General features: G+C 41.0%; 2 protein-coding genes across 3 annotated transcripts; one reads left to right on the forward strand and one right to left on the reverse strand.

Moving 5' to 3' along the window:
* The first annotated feature begins 674 nt into the window (after positions 1-674).
* Positions 675-5716, forward strand: asb13b (ankyrin repeat and SOCS box containing 13b). The gene is made up of 6 exons (XM_086073040.1): positions 675-1016; positions 1855-2054; positions 3031-3181; positions 3443-3577; positions 4564-4755; positions 4875-5716. Exons 1-6 carry the CDS (start codon positions 941-943, stop codon positions 5021-5023), a joined length of 903 nt encoding a protein of 300 aa, XP_085929166.1. The 5' UTR covers positions 675-940; the 3' UTR covers positions 5024-5716.
* A 779-nt stretch (positions 5717-6495) lies between these two features.
* Positions 6496-15045, reverse strand: LOC147174958 (neuroepithelial cell-transforming gene 1 protein-like). 2 transcript variants are annotated; one of them, XM_086073037.1, is made up of 12 exons: positions 14757-15045; positions 13631-13697; positions 12904-12963; positions 12615-12722; positions 12354-12521; positions 11067-11129; positions 10888-10984; positions 10348-10424; positions 10007-10264; positions 9115-9285; positions 8521-8707; positions 6496-7513 (listed from the first exon to the last, which is right to left on the reverse strand). In XM_086073037.1, the coding sequence occupies exons 1-12, from the start codon at positions 14900-14902 to the stop codon at positions 7242-7244; spliced, it is 1674 nt and encodes a 557-aa protein (XP_085929163.1). In that variant the 5' UTR covers positions 14903-15045; the 3' UTR covers positions 6496-7241. The 2 variants fall into 2 exon arrangements, with proteins under 2 accessions (XP_085929163.1, XP_085929164.1); XM_086073038.1 differs by lacking the exon at positions 14757-15045 and adding an exon at positions 14247-14387.
* Between the last annotated feature and the right edge of the window lie 4095 nt (positions 15046-19140).

Here is a 19140-nt window from a genome sequence, read left to right on the forward strand (position 1 = left end):
ATCTGAATAGATCCATGCAAAAAAAAAAATTGTATATTATTATAATTATGCATTTACTATTGTGTTACTACCGCCTTAGTCTAATTAGCAATAAGACTCTGGTGCCGTATCTGTGACAGGCAAAAAGTTACTGCCAAAAAAACACAAAACAGATTGCAATTTGGCAAAAAAAAAAATCCGACAATACTTGGACAAAATGACAAGAGATTGAAGGGGAAACTCGCAAAATTTACAGAAATCTTATTAGAATGTCTCAAAAATAAGGCTGTAAAATTATTATTTTTCTTAGACATAATGAAACAAACTGTCAAAATCTGACAAACACTGAGCAAAACAAAAATTGGTCAAAATAAGAAATCATGTTTCCCTTTCACTTGCCTACGATGCAGGTTGGCGTGGGTTCGCTTCCCGGCCTGGGAGACCATGTTTGTATGTGTGCGTGTTTGTGTGAGTGAGTGCAAAAAAAATAAAATGCAGGTATGTCGTCATAATCAGAAGAACCCCGCCCCCACCTGCAAGTTCTTTCTCAATCAACTTTATTTAAACAAAGATTTATATTTGCCGAACAATGCCGATACAAATTCACAAACGCCAAGAGGTTACAAAGGATATAAAAGCCACATCAAATAAATTATGATTAAATACAAAAGTAGATGCAATGTAAACTCAAAACAACATTTTCAACAGCTTTTTTTTTTCCGTATTATCCGAGGACACCCCGTACTCTGGTAGCCTAGTTTGACGTCACGTTGTATACGAGTCGACTACATTTCCCAGAGTCCTTTGCCTTTGGCCCGATCGCTCCTTTGGTTTGACGGACGCACTGTAGTAGTTGACGGCAGCGCGCACACAACACACAACACGCGGCGTGTTTTGCAGCAACGTTGGCCGGCCACTCGACACCTTTTTCGGGGTCGCGATGGTGTCCATCCTCCGCTGAATGTTTTCGCGGTGGATGGCCGAAGATGACGACATGGAGATAACGCGGAACAGACCGTCCTTGTACGGCGACATCGGTAAGGAGCTTAGCACTTTCTCTGCTCGCAAGTTAGAGCTTGTGCGTTTACCGCCGCTTTATGTACACTCAGGAAATGCACATTTCAAAAGGCAGTTTGCCATCCAATTGTGACGGACTGACGTTGAACGAAGCTAACAAGTGGAATTCAGTGGTCGTGTGTGAGGCTCATGTTTACGCTCTTTAGCATTAAGGAGGCGCAAGCATGCTCAACGGTCTGTAGCTGATTTTGTTATTATTCGTGTTACAACGCTTAACATATCTTATATGTAGGATAAATTCATGTTGTAGCATTATGTCTGGCTGCTGTGAACATGTGATATTATATTTGTCCAATGTCCATTCAATAAAATAAAACTGAAACTAACTGTAATTTGCTGTGAGTGCAGAGATACAATCTCCTGAATCTAGTATACGGTACATACTTTTTTTATATATATATATATAAAAAAAAAAAAACTAGATTATGAAAATAATAACATGAGAATAAAATTGTAATTTGAGAATAAAGTCGTAGAAGAAAAATCACAACGTCATTGAAATAACTATAAATTCTGTTTTAAAATTCCTTTAAAAAGTCATACTTTTACACCAAAAATAAGTTTAATGAGTTAACTACATAGTTACTCTCGCAAACAAATGCAACAGTCTTGACTGTCTTAAGTTACAAGTTAAAAGTTTCTCTTGCAAAATGTGTTTCTCATTGTTACTTAATCCATGCTACAGCCTACAACCACGATTTAAAAAAATGCATACTTCTCCGATCGCTGTAAATGTAAAAAGGTAGGCTACCAGACTTGCATTGTACCAGATGAGATGAGATGTGGTGGTTTTTGCAGCTCACGGTCTGGGCTTCTGGACGGAGCGGTCGGCGGTGCACGAGGCGGCGGCGCAAGGCCGAGCGGCGCGGCTGCAGCAGCTGATCCGGGACGGGGCGGCCGTCAACGCCGTGGCCATCGACTCCATCACGCCTTTGCACGAGGCCTGCATTCAGGGACACGCGCGCTGTGTCGCGCTGCTGCTGGCCGCCGGGGCGCAGGTCGGAACGCTCAGCTGCAAATGTACACTTTAGCTCCGGCCCGGTGACGTCGTACGGAAAACAATAACTGCCTGCATGGGAAATCATGTAAAGGGGAAGGCAAGTCAAACATTTTCTTTACAATAGGACGCCCCATAGTCTTAACACAGGATTCTGACCAATATTGCTTTTGTACATAAATGAATAAAGCAGCAAAATCCACCTGTTTTATCCAGCTTAGAAGCGGCGGCCATTTTGCCACTTGCCGTCGACTGAAAATGACATCACAGCCAGTTGGTCAGATAAACGTCACATGACCAAAGTCGGGGTTGGGAGGTTAAGTGAGCCGTGGCCCGTGATTGGCCATTTACTGAGTCCGGCAACTGTGATGTCATTTTCAGTCAACGGCATGAGGCAAAATGGCCGCCGGCCTTTACTGAGATGGATAAAAACAGGTACATTTTGCTCTTTAAACTCACACTTCACCGATACAATATTTCTCAGAATGCCATGTTTACACTAGTGGAGGCGCATACAGCATATTATTGTCAAGAAAGTTTGGATTGACATTTTATAGAGAATAATAAATAAATCTAAATGATGAAATGGATAAATGAATATTAAACATCACTTTTGTCTTTTTGAAGGCACGTTCTGGTCACTATGACCATCGCAATACTGTTAGTGTCCTCTACTGGTAATAACCTTACATTGCAGCCAAGCTGTTAAATCTTGTACAGTATCTGAAAGATCAGCCGTGAAAAAAATTAACTCGAGCACCTCTTCACCAACATCTCACCATATTTAATTATTTTTTTCAGCTGATACAATATGAAATTCCTTGAAATACAAACGGAGGGAAAAGTGTGACACAAGATGTCCGAGTTGTAAACAGAAGACCAAACCAATGAAAGCCAGTGACGAAAACAATCAAAACTAACAAACCTGCTGTCAAAACCAAATTCTAACTAACTGAACGATTGCGCTTCTCCCCCAGGTGGACGCTCGCAACATCGACGGCAGCACGCCGCTGTGCGACGCCTGCGCGGCCGGCAGCCCGGAGTGCGTCAAGCTGCTGCTGGAGTACGGCGCCGCCGTCAATCCGCCGCTTTTCACCTTCTCGCCGCTCCACGAGGCCTGCCTGCGAGGTGAGACCCACCCGCCGGCCTGACGAGCACCCAAAATACAAAATGGCGACATTCGCAAGCAGCTGCTGTAGGAAGATGCTCACGCGCCGACTAATTGATGTCAGACGCCACAGCACCAGGCAGGCCCCGCCTCTTAAAGGCACAGGCGCTAACCGTCAACTTGATGTCACTCACTAGGCCACGCCCCTTTTTATAGGCACACACCATGACTTGATTTGATCCATTTCCAATGTTTTTTTTTTTTTTTTTTTTAATGGACAGGCAATTTGGATTGCATGGAGCTGCTGATCCAGCACGGCGCCTCCATGGAGGCGCACGACTGCCACTACGGGACACCGCTGCACGTCGCCTGCGCCAGCAAACACTACCACTGTGCTAAACTGCTCCTCAACGCCGGTCAGTCCACCAGGAAGAAGAAGCAATTAATTAATGCTAAACTGGGCTTCCTGGACAAATTTAACAGTTGTCCAGTGAGCCGTCGCTTGCTTGATTATTATTTTTTTTTAAATGTGTGTTGAAAAGCTAAATTTGGAGAATTTACGAGTGAGCGTGAAAACAAAAATGCAGCAATTTAGGCACAGTAACCATCACTGTGCCTAAATTGTTGCGTGTGGGCAAGGAGAGCTGAACTTTCAGATGTTATTTTGGTCAGATTTTGGTCAGATTAAAAAAAAAAAAAAAATTAATATGATTTTGTTAATTGCTTATTTTTTTTAAGTTATTTTGGTCAGATTAATATTTTTTCAGTTGTATTAAAAAAAAAAGTGATTGTTTAATTGTTTTATTTTTTCAGTTATTTTGGTCAGATTAATATTTATTTTCAGTTTTTCTTAAAAAATTTTTTTTAAGTTTTGTAATTTCTTAGTTTTTGTGTACTTTTTGCTCATTTTTGGTAGGCTGATAAAATTTTTGTTAACCTTGTCAGTTTTTTTTTATTTCAGTAGTTTTGTTAGATGCATGTCTGCTTTTTACCAAAATTGAATGATCAGCCTTTATTTATTTTGTTATGTTTATGTCAATTTTTGGTCATATTTTTGTCCAAGATTTGTCAGGGAATTTTGTCATGTATGTTTTTTGTTTCTTTTTGATAGATTTTTTGGAGGCACATGTATGTATTTTTTTGTTTTCAATTTGCTTTTTGTTTTGTTTTGGACCAGGCCAGTTACAAATTTTTGTAAGTTTGTGGGGGTCTGATATTTTGTTCACTCAATTGGAGTCAAATTAGTCAGTTTATTTGTAAATTTTGTCAGATTTTTCAAAAAAATTTGGGGCCTATTTTTGGTTCCAAGTTTATGATATTTTTTTGTCAAATATTTTGGTCCTGCATTTGATAGTTGTTGTCAGAGCGCGGCTGACGTTTCTTTGCTGTCCATGGTGTGAAGGTGCGAACGTAAACGCGGCCAAGCTGCACGAGACGGCGCTCCACCACGCCGCCAAGACGCGCCACGTGGACCTGATTGAGCTCCTGGTGGAGTTTGGCGCCGACCTGCACGCCCGAGATAACGCCGACAAGAAGGCCGTCCATTACGCGCCGCTCGGATCGCCGGCGCATCTATGCTTTCGCTTCTACGAGGGTACGTACGAACTTCCGTAAGCATTTCAGTTTCGTAATCAAGGCTAATTGCGAATGCTAACAATTAGCATTCCCACTGTTGGAGCGATTAGTGTGTAGCTGTTGCGTTTTGTCCCGCAGACACGCCGCTGAGCCTCCAGCAGATGGCACGGGTGGCCCTGAGGAGGATCCTGGGTGCGAAGGCGCTGCACGTTTTCTCCCGGCTGGATTTGCCCAAGCGCATGGTGGCGTTTCTGTCGTACGCGCCGCCTCCCGTCTTCGACGTCTGACGAGCGTTTTTGGTGGCTCGTGTCTGACAAATTAACGCAAGCCTTTACATGACATATTCATTTCTTTTTCATCAAGTCTGAGATGTCTCAAACTCACCCACCACGCAAACAAACACTTTAGACAATGGATGAAAATATGCTGTCTGCAGTAACACGATCACGGGACTAATGTTCCAAGTGAAATCTGCGATATAGAAATACTCCCAAGAAGACTTGCATTTTTTTTTAAAGGTCTTTAAACACACAAAATATCCTGATCCTGCTGTTTACAGCAAACAAATCATTATTTTTCCAAAGTAACAAACGTAATATTTCATCAAAAAGCTTGTCTAAAAGTCCACATTATAAAATAAACCTACTGCCCGTGTTTTCTGTTGGCGTAAAAACCAGGATGACAGAGGATTTTTGCTTCTTTATCAAGAACTAGGCTGAGTTTGAAATGCTTCCTGTTTTCACGCTTTCAAATGTATAGTGTCAAACAATAGAGTGCCACCACCTAGGGGCCGACATTGGAATTACACCCACATTAAAATAAGGCAGCTGGAGAAAATATTTAAAAAATCTGAAACATAGTGGAACTAGCAATGGTGGGGCGTTTAACTGTATATTGCTGTAATAATGTACATTTGTAAATAACACAAAATGTTCTACCTCTATGTGATGAGTGTATAAATAAAGCTATTGCTACCTGATTGTTTTGGAGATCGTTCCTTCTGTTTGGGTTAAACTACAAAAATGGCACCAAGATCAACAGAACGCCATCTTGAAATTGTGTTCAATTGCTAATTAAGTACTGTTAAAAAAAGAAAGAGAACAAAAGTAATTAACCTGTTAACACTCAGCTGAGTGTCTTGTGGCAGAGAGACGCACTCATGATGTCATCTCATGGCGAGAAATTTGAAATTTACTAAATATTCATCTATGTTCAATAAATGTAAAAATATATATATATTGCAAAAAATATTAAATGGAAACAGGTAGAATTTGCACGTTTGTCTTGCACATTTTCACTAAATTTTCAACAAAAAAATGGAAGCATTTGGATGTCAAGCCCGTTACTGAGCGCGAGAGTGAGCCAATTCCATTGTTGTCCTACTTTCCAGAAGGTTTAGTTCCGATGTTGACATTGAGGGGACGAGCCATTAAGACCAATTTGTCAGTGCAATGTCGGGCCAAGTAATTCCCACAACACATCTCAGAAAGGGAGCTTCACAGACTGAACCTTCTCATCTCATGAAATATTGACGTATGTTATGTTTGGCTTTTGCCGCTAAAAACTTTTAGTGGCAGTCATTCTTTGAACAACAACACTCTACTTACTGCAAAATGATAAAGATGGCCTTCGCCCACTGTAAGATGCCGCTGGCTCAATTTTGGAGATGCGGTCTTGTGATATCAAAATGCGAATGGCGCAAATGAAGAACTTTTTCAGTATCATTCGTGAGCAAATACAAGCGGTCACTCATTTCAAGGATAAACCTGCAGGTTTTTATTTTCTCACAGCATTTCCTTGACATTACAACTCGTGTTTTATATTTGATTTGGAGGGAAAAAAAAGGATGCAAACATGCTGACTACAAAGTTGCAATGACATCAAATTGACATGAAAAAAATAATAAGTGGGACTAGTTGACAAACATAGAAAAGCCTAAATCCATTGAGAGCAGTGGTTCCCAACAACTGCTCCAGAAAAGATTCTATTTCACTTAATTGGTTGGAAAAGTATTTATTTTTTACTTTTTTTTTTTTTTTTTTGTGGCATGCCATAAGTTTTGAGTTTGTCTTTCTTCTTCTTCTGTGCAATTAGCACAATTATTTAACCCTAAAAAAATGACGGCAATGGAGTTCGCCAACTCCATTTCTGAGACACAAATTTTACATAATAATAATAAAAAAATCTTACACATTTTACAACACACTACCAAACAAATAACGTAAGTAACATGCAACTGTCCTGTCACACCTCGTAAATAAATTGTCATTTCATTTCCAGACCAAGTAAGTGAAATGGAATAATTCCTTGTGACATATTACACCAGTTGTGAATCACTAACTTAGGCGACTTACATGCGAGGACACAAACACGTCAGATTCCTGACAAACATGGACGGAAATAACTCAAAACTTTTTTTTTGTTATTTTGTTTTATGTTCAGTCTGCTAAAAGTATTAAAAAAAAAAACATGAAATCAGTGGTTAAGCCATTCACTCCTTTACCTCTAAACTCCCGTCTCTTTCCTGTTGACGGAGATGCGCGACCTTTGCGGCCTGAGCTGAGGTCCCGCCACCGGACAGTTCTCGTCTCCGTCGTAGACGGCCGACGAGCGCCGCTTGGCCCGCGTGACGGTGCCGCCGCCCGGAGCGCCGCACTGCGCCATGGCGCCGCGCAGGCAGTTGAGCCACTGCTGCTTGTGGTAGATGTCGTTGACCTGCAGCGTGTGCGACTGGCCGTGCGACGGGTCCGACGAGTTCACGCGGAAAACGTTCTTTGCTGGACAGAGATGAGACGCACACACACGACAAATGTAAGGACCAAATCAAGTAAAAAAAGAAGACATAATACTGTGGTAAATTGACTTTAATTCTAATTTAATCTAGTTTAATTTTAAATTGACTTTAATGTAATTCATTTATTTTAATTCTGAAAAACTAACAATAAATTAAAAAAAAAATCTGGCAAAAAATGCCCAGACAATCCAGGCAATAAAGCAAGAAAAAAAATTATATATTATAAAAGTCCATGACAACAACCCCCCCCAAAAAAAAACACCCACACACTGCAAAAAACAAAAAAGCTGACAAAATAGAAGGAAAAAACAGACAAATCATAAAAAAAATTATAAAAAAAAAAAAACAGGACAAAAGGTTAAAAACCAAAAACAACAAGACTCCCTGAAAAAAAGTCCTTAACCACCCTTGGTGAAAAGTATGGCAAAATATGACCCAAAAGGAACCAAAATGACCATGACCAAAATAAACAAATTAATTAATTAATTAAACATGCAGTATAAATTTTTTAGCAATAAATAAATTATATATAAAAATTGTTTAAAAAAAAAAAGATTCAAAGATAAAACAAAAATTTGGAGAAAAAAACCTGAACAAAAAAAAATATCTACACAAATCTGACAAAGTTGCCTGGCTAAATCATGAGCCAGAATGGACAAAAACTATAAAAAGATGAAATGAAATTACAAAAATCTGGCAACGCATGTTAGGGGGAAAAAAGAAGACAAACAAGCCTGGCAAAAATTGACACAATTTTTTATTTTTTGGGGGGCCAAAAATAGTCTTGGGCAAAAGTGCATCGGTAGCCCTGCATGTCCCAAAACCGTGCGGTCTTGAACTACTAAGTCTTGTAAATTGTGAAAAGCACCAGAATGATTTTTTTTCTTCTCCACAATCACCACAATATCCGATCCTCCATTTGTCAGCAAACTAACACAAACTAAAACAACAGACTTGTCGCAAGTTGGCATGCAAGTGTTGCAAAGTCACCTTTGTCGGCGTTGGTGAAAGCCCCCCTGAAGGAGCCCCCCATGCGGACCTCTCCGTCCTGCAGGTCTTCCAGAGCCATGTCCCGAACCCGGATGGGCTGCCTGTACACCTGGAAGCAGCTCCGCTCATTGCGCGTCACCGGCCGGGTCAGAACCAGCAGCTCCGAGAACAGGAACACGTGCAGACGCTGCCGTCACAACATCAACATCATCGTCATCGAATGTTTTTCATTTTTTATTTCCATGCTCAATTTTGTTTTTACACAATACACTCAAAAATATTTTCATTGCCTAAATTATTTCTCAATATTTTTAGACGAGAAGAAGAAAAAAAAGAAACAATTTCAGTAACGTTTCCAGCATTGAAACAGCAGGAACGTGAATGATGAACACTGTAATAGAATGCAGCCAATTGTTTTATGGGGGGGCCGTAGTTTGAACAGCCTTTGGTCTAATTGAATACATGATGACACCCCCCCCCCCCCCCCCGTGCGTGCGTGCGTGCGTGCGTGCGTGCGTGCGTGCGTGCGTGCGTGCGTGCGTGCGTGCGTGCGTGCGTGCGTGCGTGCGTGCGTGCGTGCGTGCGTCAGTTCACCGAGCCGCTCTTGTTCCTGAGCTCGCCGTGACACAAAAGGCTCCTGCAGCTGTCAATCAAAGGGTCCCGCTGCTTGTCGTCCAGATACTCCAGCTTGTCCACGTAGTACTGACACTCCGACTCGCCTTTCCCCACGTTGATGTCAGACAGAATCTCCTGGATGATCGTCACCTTGATGACAAAACATCACGATTAGCATTCACATCATAATCATAATGATGCAAACGCTATTATCAGTGCTAATTTGCACGTTATTAGCTTAACTGTAAAAATAAAAACAATCATGTGTACGTTCATAAAGTATGACGGCCCCGTCTAAATGTTTTTTTTTTATAAAGTTGCGAGAAAAAAAGCTCAAACTTCCGAGGAATACACGTAGCTTCGTTGGTGGTTAATGGGACACTGTTTATAAAATGAAAAGACAGGATGGAGACGGATTCATTCTTAATTTAGACCAGGGGTGCTCAAGTTCGGTCCCGGAGAGCCCCTATCCAGCCTCTTTTCCATGTTTCCCTCCTGCAGCACAGCTGAATCTAATGATCAGCTAATCACCAAGCTTTGCAGAAGCCTGATAACGATCCTGATCATAAATCAGGTGTGTTAGTGGAGAGAAACATGGAAAACAGGCTGGATGGGGGCTCTCCAGGACCCAACTTGAGCACCCCTGATTTAGACTTTACTCATACATGGCAGCTAGAGCGACAACACTTCCTGATCCCCTATCAGCTGATTAACACTAACCAATCAGAAGCTAGCATACTTTAGGTCAATGCAAATGAATGATCGAGAACAGGAGATTCGACACATCAACTTAGCTACTTGTACAAAAAAAAATACCAAACTGTAATGAGTAGCACGCTACGCGTATTTGAGTTTTTTATTATCATTTTACCGCCTTCTCCAGTTTGGCCACGTCCGGGTGGTCGGCGGGCGTGTGCCTCATGATCTCGCGCAGCAGCAGCGGGTACTTGACCAGGCGCGAGCGCGGGATGTCCAGGAAGCTCCACAGGTCCAGCTTGCGGCTGAAGGGCGACTCCAGGCAGCGCTGCAGGAAGTCCTGCACGCGCCGGTCCTGCTTCTTCTGGTCCAGGAGCGCCTTGGCCGCCAGCTGGTTGCTGCAGTAGTTTCGGTACGCGTTCAAGCCCGGGAGCTGCGGCGCCAGACGGACACGTCACACGCGGAGCACGCAAAAAAAAAAAAACGCACGGCTTGCTCGCTTTGCCGCACGCTCACCCAGTCGATCACAATTTGTCCGATCTGAGCCACCGTCCCGTCGGGGCTCGTCCCCTCGGTCAACTTCATCAGAAGATCTGCAAAAAGTCAAATGAAAGTTGTTGGCGTCGAGTTAAAAGATCTGACAAAAGGCACAACTGGATGATTCTCAGAAACTCAAAACAGTCCAGATTTGAGAGCAAACATTTGACACAAATAGATTTAAGAAATAACAATATTTACAGGCTTAAAATAACAAAAACGTTTACTGCTTTGAAACCCTGTCTATTCAACTGAGCAAAAACAGTTGCATTCTTTATAATTCTTTTTTTGTGTGTGTGTGTGGGGGGGGGGGGGGGGTCCGGAACATAAGGCACACCTGTGCATGCCTCAGATGGATTGTCTCAGCAAAGAGAGAGAGGTGCTCACTATACTAATACAGCTTTAACATTTAATAGAAACGGGCCTTTTGTGCAATCTTTGAGTTGAGGCATAACACAACAAAAGAATGATGATGATGATGATGATGATGATGATGATGATGCGACTTGTTGGACTGACCTGCATGCAGCGGTATGTACGCATCCAGATCCCCGAAGATGTGCGTCAGCTCCTCCTCCGTCATGATGGACAGCTTGAGCATGGGGTCGTGGTACGCCTGAGCCAAGCGACCGTGTCACGTTATTAACAAGAACAAATGACCTTTTTTTTTTAAACGTTTTTTTTTTTTTTTTTCAAACCTTTCGTGCAAGCTGGAGATCCTCGATGAGATCCTGCTCCCCCCTGAAGAGTTCATAAATGGCCTAAAGAAAAAGCAGAAAAAGGCCATTTTAGGCCAAACCAAAAACCGTTCTGGAGCTGCAAAACATTTGAAGATTGTGATAAAGAAAACAGTGTGTTGGTCTAATGTACTGAGGGACCTAATTAGAGCTGCACAAACACACACAAAACGCAGGATCCAGTTAATTTTCTACCTTTTTTTTGGTCGTAATTTTCATATATTTTTAGACTATTCTGCTCTTTTGTCAAATTTCAGACATTTTGGCAAATTGATGGACTTTTGGTAATTTTCTGCCTCTGGCATTTTTTTCCAACATTTTATGGTAATTTTCGGAATTTCTTCTTTTGGTTTAAGACATTTAGCTTTCTTTTCTGCCGTTTAAAAACAAATAAAATGACATTTCCGTTTTTGTTTTTTTTGCAATTCCAAAGACATTTTATGGTAAATTTCTGCCTTCTTTTGTTTTTGGACATTTTACAGTTACTTTCTGAATGTTTTCTTCTCTGCATTCTTTATTCAATTCTCTGACATTTTTTTGGCAATTTCATGAACATTTTATAGTCACTCCGGGGCCTCCTGCCGGTAGGACATGCCCGGAACACCTCCCCAGGGAGGCGCCCAGGAGGCATCCGAACCAGATGCCCCAGCCACCTCAACTGGTTCCTCTCAACGTGGAGGAGTAGCGGCTCGACGCTGAGTCACTCCCAGGACACGCTGGAGAGACTACGTCTAACGGCTGGCTTGGGAACGCTTTGGGATCCCATCGGAGGAGCTGGCTGAAGTGGCTAGGGAGAGGGAAGTCTGGGCTTCCCTGCTAAAGCTGCTGCCCCCGCGACCCGACCCCGGATAAGCGGAATTGAAGACGGAAAGGAATTTATAGTCACTTTTTGGACATGTTTAGGCAATTTGTAAAACTTTTTCATCTACCTTTCATCTCTTTTTTTCTGACAACTTAAAACGTTTTTTTTAAATAGTTAATTATTCATTTACGTAATAATTAATTCATTAAAAAAATATATATATGTAAAACAAAGAATAGTACAGTACTACTATTTTGTTTTAAGCGATCCACAGGACTAAAGAGCCAAATGTGGCCCCAGAGCCACATGTCGCAGACCCCTGGCCTATACTCAGTAAAAAATTCCAACAGCACTACAAAACGTCCAACTCACTAAAGTTGACAATTTAGTGGAAAGGGAGCGATTGTGGGAAAGCATGTGAAAAGTGTGTGCAAAAGTCACCGCACCTCCTGTCTCTTGATCTCCTTGGAGGAGAAGGAGTTCTTCTGGTGAACGTCCAGCATCTCGGACCACAGCACGCTGTTCCTGCGTTTGGTGGGCGTGGGGGCCACCATCTTGTTGCTGGGGCGGAGCGACGTGCCCGGAGACTTGCTGTCCCCTCGCAGCGACATGGACTGCCAACGAGAGTATTCATTTGCAGTCAGGTCTTCTCGGATGGTCCGAGCAATGATCCTGCCCAGAGTGATTTATTTTTTTTTTTTTTTTACCTGGATGGTCTGACCGAAACGTCGCACCGCTCCGTTCTTGGAAGGAGATATGAAGTTGACGAGTGACGACACTCTGGCAAGGGGTCGGACTTTCTTGATTGTCGGCTCCTGACAAACACAACAAAGTAAAGTGTCGTCATTACACACAACTGGAATTGATGCAATGAGGGCGATGACAATGGAATGTGAAAGTAAAAAAATAAATAAAGTGCATGAACGTGTAGATAATGAGATTATTCTAATAAGGAAATGCAGAAAGACTAAAAGTCTTCTGCGCTCTCTTTCTCACCTTGAGGTCAAAACTGGACAGGCTGACCGTGTCGTCTTCCTTCTCTTTGCGTTTTCGCTTCTGTGGCGACAACAATTTAGACGCACAAATAAATGACACGTTGCCAAATAGTGGCCAGAAATATTGCTTAATACAGGGTTTCGGTACACAAGTTTTAGCTATATTGGATTTTTTTCCCCCCCTCAAAGTCGATACGTACATATGGGGACCAATCAAATGTGTCACGCTAAACTGACACCTCAATTAAAAGTTCGGATATAGAACAAGGTGTATTTTGTATAGTCATGTTTTTAAGAGAATAAGACACATTTTCCGTAAAAAAAGGACATCAAAATAAAGATTTAAAAATTTCGTTTTTACAATTTTTCACTTTTTCAAATATAACTCTATATGAAGTGTTTTGACTCATCATCATTAAACTTTGACTTTAAAAATACAACTTTATTCTTGTCAGATTATGACTTTTGATCCGATTCATGACAATATACATCTTTGTTCTTGTAAAGATTATTTTATTTCAAATACAACTTTTTCCCCCTATAAAAATATGAATTATGTTATCATAATACTGATATTTTTTTGTTGAAAATCTAGAAGTACAGAAAGTAGTTCTTGCTAAATTGTCATAACAGCTGTGAGGGGGGGGTCCCTGGATGAAAAAAAGTTGAAGAGCCACTGACCTGTTTGAAGTAATACACAGGTAATATGGTGTTTATCACGTACTTACCAGACTGAAGTCCCAAGGTGTCCCTGGAGTGAGAAATGTGAAGGAGCTTCCTCTCTGCAGTGCAGGTCTTAATGAGCGGCACAAAAACAGGATTACAATACAACACACACTATTTACACTTTAATAGATTCCATATAATGAATAAAAAGCATAGCACAATATTGTATAAACACACAATAAAACAAAGTGTAAAGAATAAACCGTTTATACAAATGTTGATCTGTCCGGTATAGTGTATGTGTAGGGCTCGGGATGTGGACTGGATATGGATTTGAATTATCAACAGCGTATTTACAAAGCTGGGCTGCACCCTGCTGCTCAAGTTTAAAAAAAACAAACAAACAAACAAAACAGTCAAGCAAGGAACAGCCTTTTTATTGTTAATTCCAGTGCGGTCTGAGTGCTTAGTGGATGACACCCACGGGGTGTTCTGAAGAAAAATGTGTCCTTCTTTCTTAATTACAAGGTAGAATTGAATAAAACACGGTTTTTTTTCATCATTCCCTTGCTCACGTTCTTTTTGTGTACTGGTGAAAGGCAACCTTGGCAAAATAGTGCCAATGACTGTGACTGCCTTCCACTAAACGCAAAACAATGTGAAAATGATGCCACTCACCGAGTCCATTTCTTCATTTCAACAATAATTGCTTACTAAGAGCGACAAAATCGATAATCTGTCAACACTAATTGTGCTTTTGTAAACTAGATACCCTCTTTTTACAGCCATGTTTGTTAGTGCAAGTAGTTTTGCTAACTGCTGTGTTTGAATAAGAACGGTTGCGTTTGTTGGCATGTGGAAATTCATAAAAACATCATAATCTGATTTTCCCCCCATAGGATTCAAATGGGACAGATTTACGTTCTTTTGCTAATACACGTAACACGTACGTAAACAAACTGGAGAAAATTAGCTTTAGATAGATTTGAAGAAAAAGCTGCGTAGTACTTTGAGTTATGTGGTCCGAAAATTGCGGATTCCGGGACTCATTTGAACGCATCGTTTACCAGCTCGCAAACAGACACAAAATAACTTAAATAAGCGCGGAGTTTAACCTTCTTGTACTCGTATTTCGTTCTTAATGGCGCCATAAAGTGCGTAGTGGTTAGTTTCAACAAGTTGACGTACTTTTTAGAGGTATTTCTTCGGAGTGTTCTCGGCGAAGGCTCAGCAAGGCTGCAGACGCTGGCGGTGGACAATCTCGATGACGTCCGACGAAGCTTCTGCTTTTTCCCCGACGTCTCTTCTGTCTTCACGTCGTCGCTTTCTTCCATTCCGCGGCGGACTTCCTTGGGTTTTAGAATTAAAACCTTGACGTGGGGCAATGGCGGAAATGGGTAGGAAATCAGTGGCGAATTTTAAAAGAAACAAGGACAACAGAATTGTGAAGCTAAACACACAACACAGCACGGCGGAAGTTTGAATATGGCGGATTATTAGAAATTGACCAATCAGAGAAGAGCTCGCAGCAATGCTGCTTCGGACCAATCAGAGAAGCGCCACCAGTTCCGCTGCAAAGCGAGTGGGTGGAGCCAAGGAGCAGTAGCTTCAAAACCGTTCACGTTACATGGAGACCGGTCGGAAGTCACTAAATACTTAGTTACTGTACTAAAGCAGTATTTGTGTGTGCAAAAACAACAACAAAATAGACTCACTAGTTAAAGTACTGAATCAAATATTTTATTGACACCGAAGTAAAAGAAAAAAAGTACAGACTCCAAAATGTACAGTAGTACAGTACTTTAACACTACAATAAAAAAAAACTACAAAGAAACCAGAGATTTCAGAGTGTGTGTATACCCAGCATCGATTGAATATAAGTGAAATATACACAGTATGAAATATTGTCAGTATAGAGTTGGGAAATGACTAACAAAAATAATAATTTAGCATCTGAAAAAAGTACACATTACTTGTACTGTATGTAAAACAAATGCTCCGGAAATTAGTGTTTTTTTCGGGCAATTTGACATTAATTTGCACAAGGAATAAAACATACAAAAAAACAACCACACAAGAGGGGCCTTCATACTGCCTGAAACAAACCTAAAAAACTAACAACACGACAAGAAAATGAAATCCTCATTTTCTGCATCAAAGGTCTTCCACTGTGTTGGATATCATCAGATTGACATTAGGTGAGCAAAGCTGCAATGCTCAAGTGAGACAATGCAAACATGTCTGACATTTAACAGAAATACATTTTTCAGTATTACAAAATCACACGTTTGCTTGAATGTTTCATTTGAATTCTTGCCCTCAGACAGAAAGAGAAAAAATCCCATAATATGAAAATTTTAATTTTACATAAAGATAGTTGTGTTCTCATCAGTTGTATTATTGCTTTTTAATGCATTTCTTGAATTTTAATCAAAATGGGTGATGTATATAAGGATTTGTGTTGCTAGCCACACAAAGAAAATGCGTCTTGTAAGAGAGATACACAAATTCTCAATGACAAAAATAACACTATAATGATTATGAAACAACTTTATTCGGTCATTAATTTTGCATTTGGCTTCCCACTCTGTATTTAATATAATGCAAAAAGAAAAAACTAGAACAACACCATCTACTGGATCTAGTGGGGCACTGATTCCCCACTGCACTTTTCCTAATATGATGCATTCCAGTTGAGCTGTTCAAAAATGGAACACTAGGTTGTCTTCTTCCATACATCCCGAAAAACACACACAAACAATGATATGTATATGTACCCGTGTGTTTATGTTCGAAGTTGAGAGTCCACCTCCTAGAACCCTGATTTCATATGGTGCTAGAGACTCGGTACAAACATCAGATAAAACTCGAAAGTACAAAGAAGAAGCCATTTCTAACACATTACAAATATCATTAATATATATAATAAATAATTTGGGCCCCAACACTGACCCCTGAGGGACACCATAGGTAATGTTCAAAAGCGATGAGCAATGATTCTCAATCATTTCAAATTGCTCCCGCATATCCAAATAACTTTTAGTCCACTCCCTTACAATACCTCTAATACCAATTTTATATAATTTGTTTAATAATATATCATGATTAATAGTGTCAATTGTTTTGTTTTTGTAGGTCAATAAATATACCAATTGCATGTTCTTTGCTGTCTATTGCCTCTAGTAATTAATGCCTCACGTGAAAAACAGCCGTCTCATTTTTGAGACTCGTTTGTGAATAATAAAACAAATGAACTTGACTTGACATTCAACATTAACACGCTGCCTCGTTTCTTCTTCAGCCTGTTCGTGCCACCGGGTGGGTTCTACCCTGGCGGGAGGCCTGGCCCTTTGTAACCCTGTCGGCGGGCATTGCACGTGTAAACCAGGTGTGGGCGGGCCCCCGCTGCGACAGCTGCGCCGTGGGACACGTGGGGCTTCGCCAATATGGCTGCCAGCCATGCGACTGCGGGGGGGGGGGGGGGGGGGGGGGGGCGTATGACCCGTACACCGGCGACTGCATTGCTGGGTGAGGGCCACGAATCGCTGTCATACAGAGGTGGAAAAAGACATAAGTATAGACTGAAATGTATCAAATGGTAAAAATGATGTTTCCTATCAGTTATATAAAATTTTCTTATGTATGGTAACAAAATATTACAGTTGGTATGTACTTTGCAACTTCCTGCCACTGCATTGTGGGAGAGGATCACAGTTTTTTTTTCTCTGCGGCACAGCTCACAGGTGGAAGTCCTCCACATGGCCGCCAGGCAACACAAGGACAAAAATAAAGAGGCCACACACTTGAGGCCAGAGGAGCGTTTTTTCTCTGCACTGCACCACTCCGGTGAGTCACATGTCATCTTGTACACGTTTAACAAGCTGCAGTCTATACACAAAAAGTGCGCACACACCTGCTCCCCATTCACACCAAACGCTAACGTATCACATAATGCCGGGTAGGAAAATGGCTGATTTAGCCTAATTTGGACAGTTTCACTTAAGGGTGTGCTCACTTTTGTTGCCAGCGCTATACACATTCATGACTGTGTATTGACTTATTTTCAGGGGACAGTAAATGTACACAGTAAATTTTGTAGAGTAGTGAGTATTTGGTCTCGCTAAACAGAGTAAAATTTACACTTGCAAGAGAGTAAAATAATCAGAGTAAATTTCACTCAAAATATTTTTACTGTGTACGGGAGAATTTGTCTATTCCATGAAAAATTCTGTTAAAGATTTTTCACTCAAAAATTCTCAGTAAATTTTGCAAGGAAAGATTTTGACTAAAAAAAAAAAGTCACTCAAAGGTTGCGGAACAAAGCCACCACTTCAGGTTGGGAGACAGCCAATCTACACCCTGAGCCGTGCCACTCCTACTGTGTGTTAGTATATTGCTCGTCAGCTGGAATCTTCGTACCTTGGTTACCTCGGTTTTGGTCTCCTTTTGGACACTAAACCTGCTCTTTTCCAGAGAAGTGTGAATGTGTCAAAATGACTCTCAGTAGCCCTAAACGCTTCTGTGCAGCTGAGTATCACTATGATAACCTTGCTGCAAACGGAATAATGACAAAAATGCAGGAAAGGTTCACATTTCAGTTCATGTTTCCTTGAAGTGTGTATTTGCCACATTATAAAACAAATGTGCACTCCACTCTCCAGAAACATTTAAGTTTCCTTTTGAACCCCGAGTGCTACTTTTTCCACACCGTGTTTCACACAGTTCTCAACTTCTCACAGTGCCGTGAGAACTGTACAAAATACAGAAAACACCATATTAAAAAGCGAAATAACACAAAATTATTCTCATAGAGAACATCAAGATATAAACAATAAAAAACAACAACTTCCATTTGCCATATAGGCCTGTTAACATCCACTAAATAAGCCTGCTAAAAAGCTAACGATGATAGCATGCTAACGGACTAGCGTTAGCATGCTAGCGAGCTAACAATAGTACACTACTTCCAAAAGGCATCGTAAATACTAACAGAAAGAGTGCAAATGCTTGCAAATATGTTACCTCATTGGCCAAATGTACTAGAGAGGAGTAAAATAGCTTCTTCCAACAGCGACAACAGAAGTTCTTAATTAATAAAAAAAAATTCCAACAGTAGCTCTTCAGGCTGGCTAATGACGTAGCAATGCGTCAATCATTAGCGTCCCCATACAACACGCACATAACGAACATATGCTGTTCCACTATAAAAACAAACTTTTGAAACAACAACATTCTTACAAATGCACAAAATAAATCTTTATATTTATGATATAATCAAACTAAGCGTATTTAATTTTAAAGCTGACTCTTGTTGGAAAACGATCCTGTAAGTTTTCCGCGTGTTCGTAATGTTGTTTTCAGAATCAGAGTTGAGATCGGTGAACAGTTCCTTCGAAGGTTTTATTTATTCAGAAATTTCTGGACAGAGCACATTTTGTGACCAAAAGCCATTAATTCCCCATGCATCTGTCCCGCTCCTCCCACTTGCAGTCACCATTATACTCTCAGCATCCCAAAAAGCCCCTCCCCTTCCTCTTCCTGCCCCGCTGCCCCCAAGCCCCCTCCCCTTGC

This window comes from Leptonotus elevatus, chromosome 4 (assembly GCF_054856555.1).
Source record: "Leptonotus elevatus isolate MCC_2025b chromosome 4, RoL_Lele_1.0, whole genome shotgun sequence".
In the NCBI taxonomy this organism is placed as follows: Eukaryota; Metazoa; Chordata; class Actinopteri; order Syngnathiformes; family Syngnathidae; genus Leptonotus; species Leptonotus elevatus.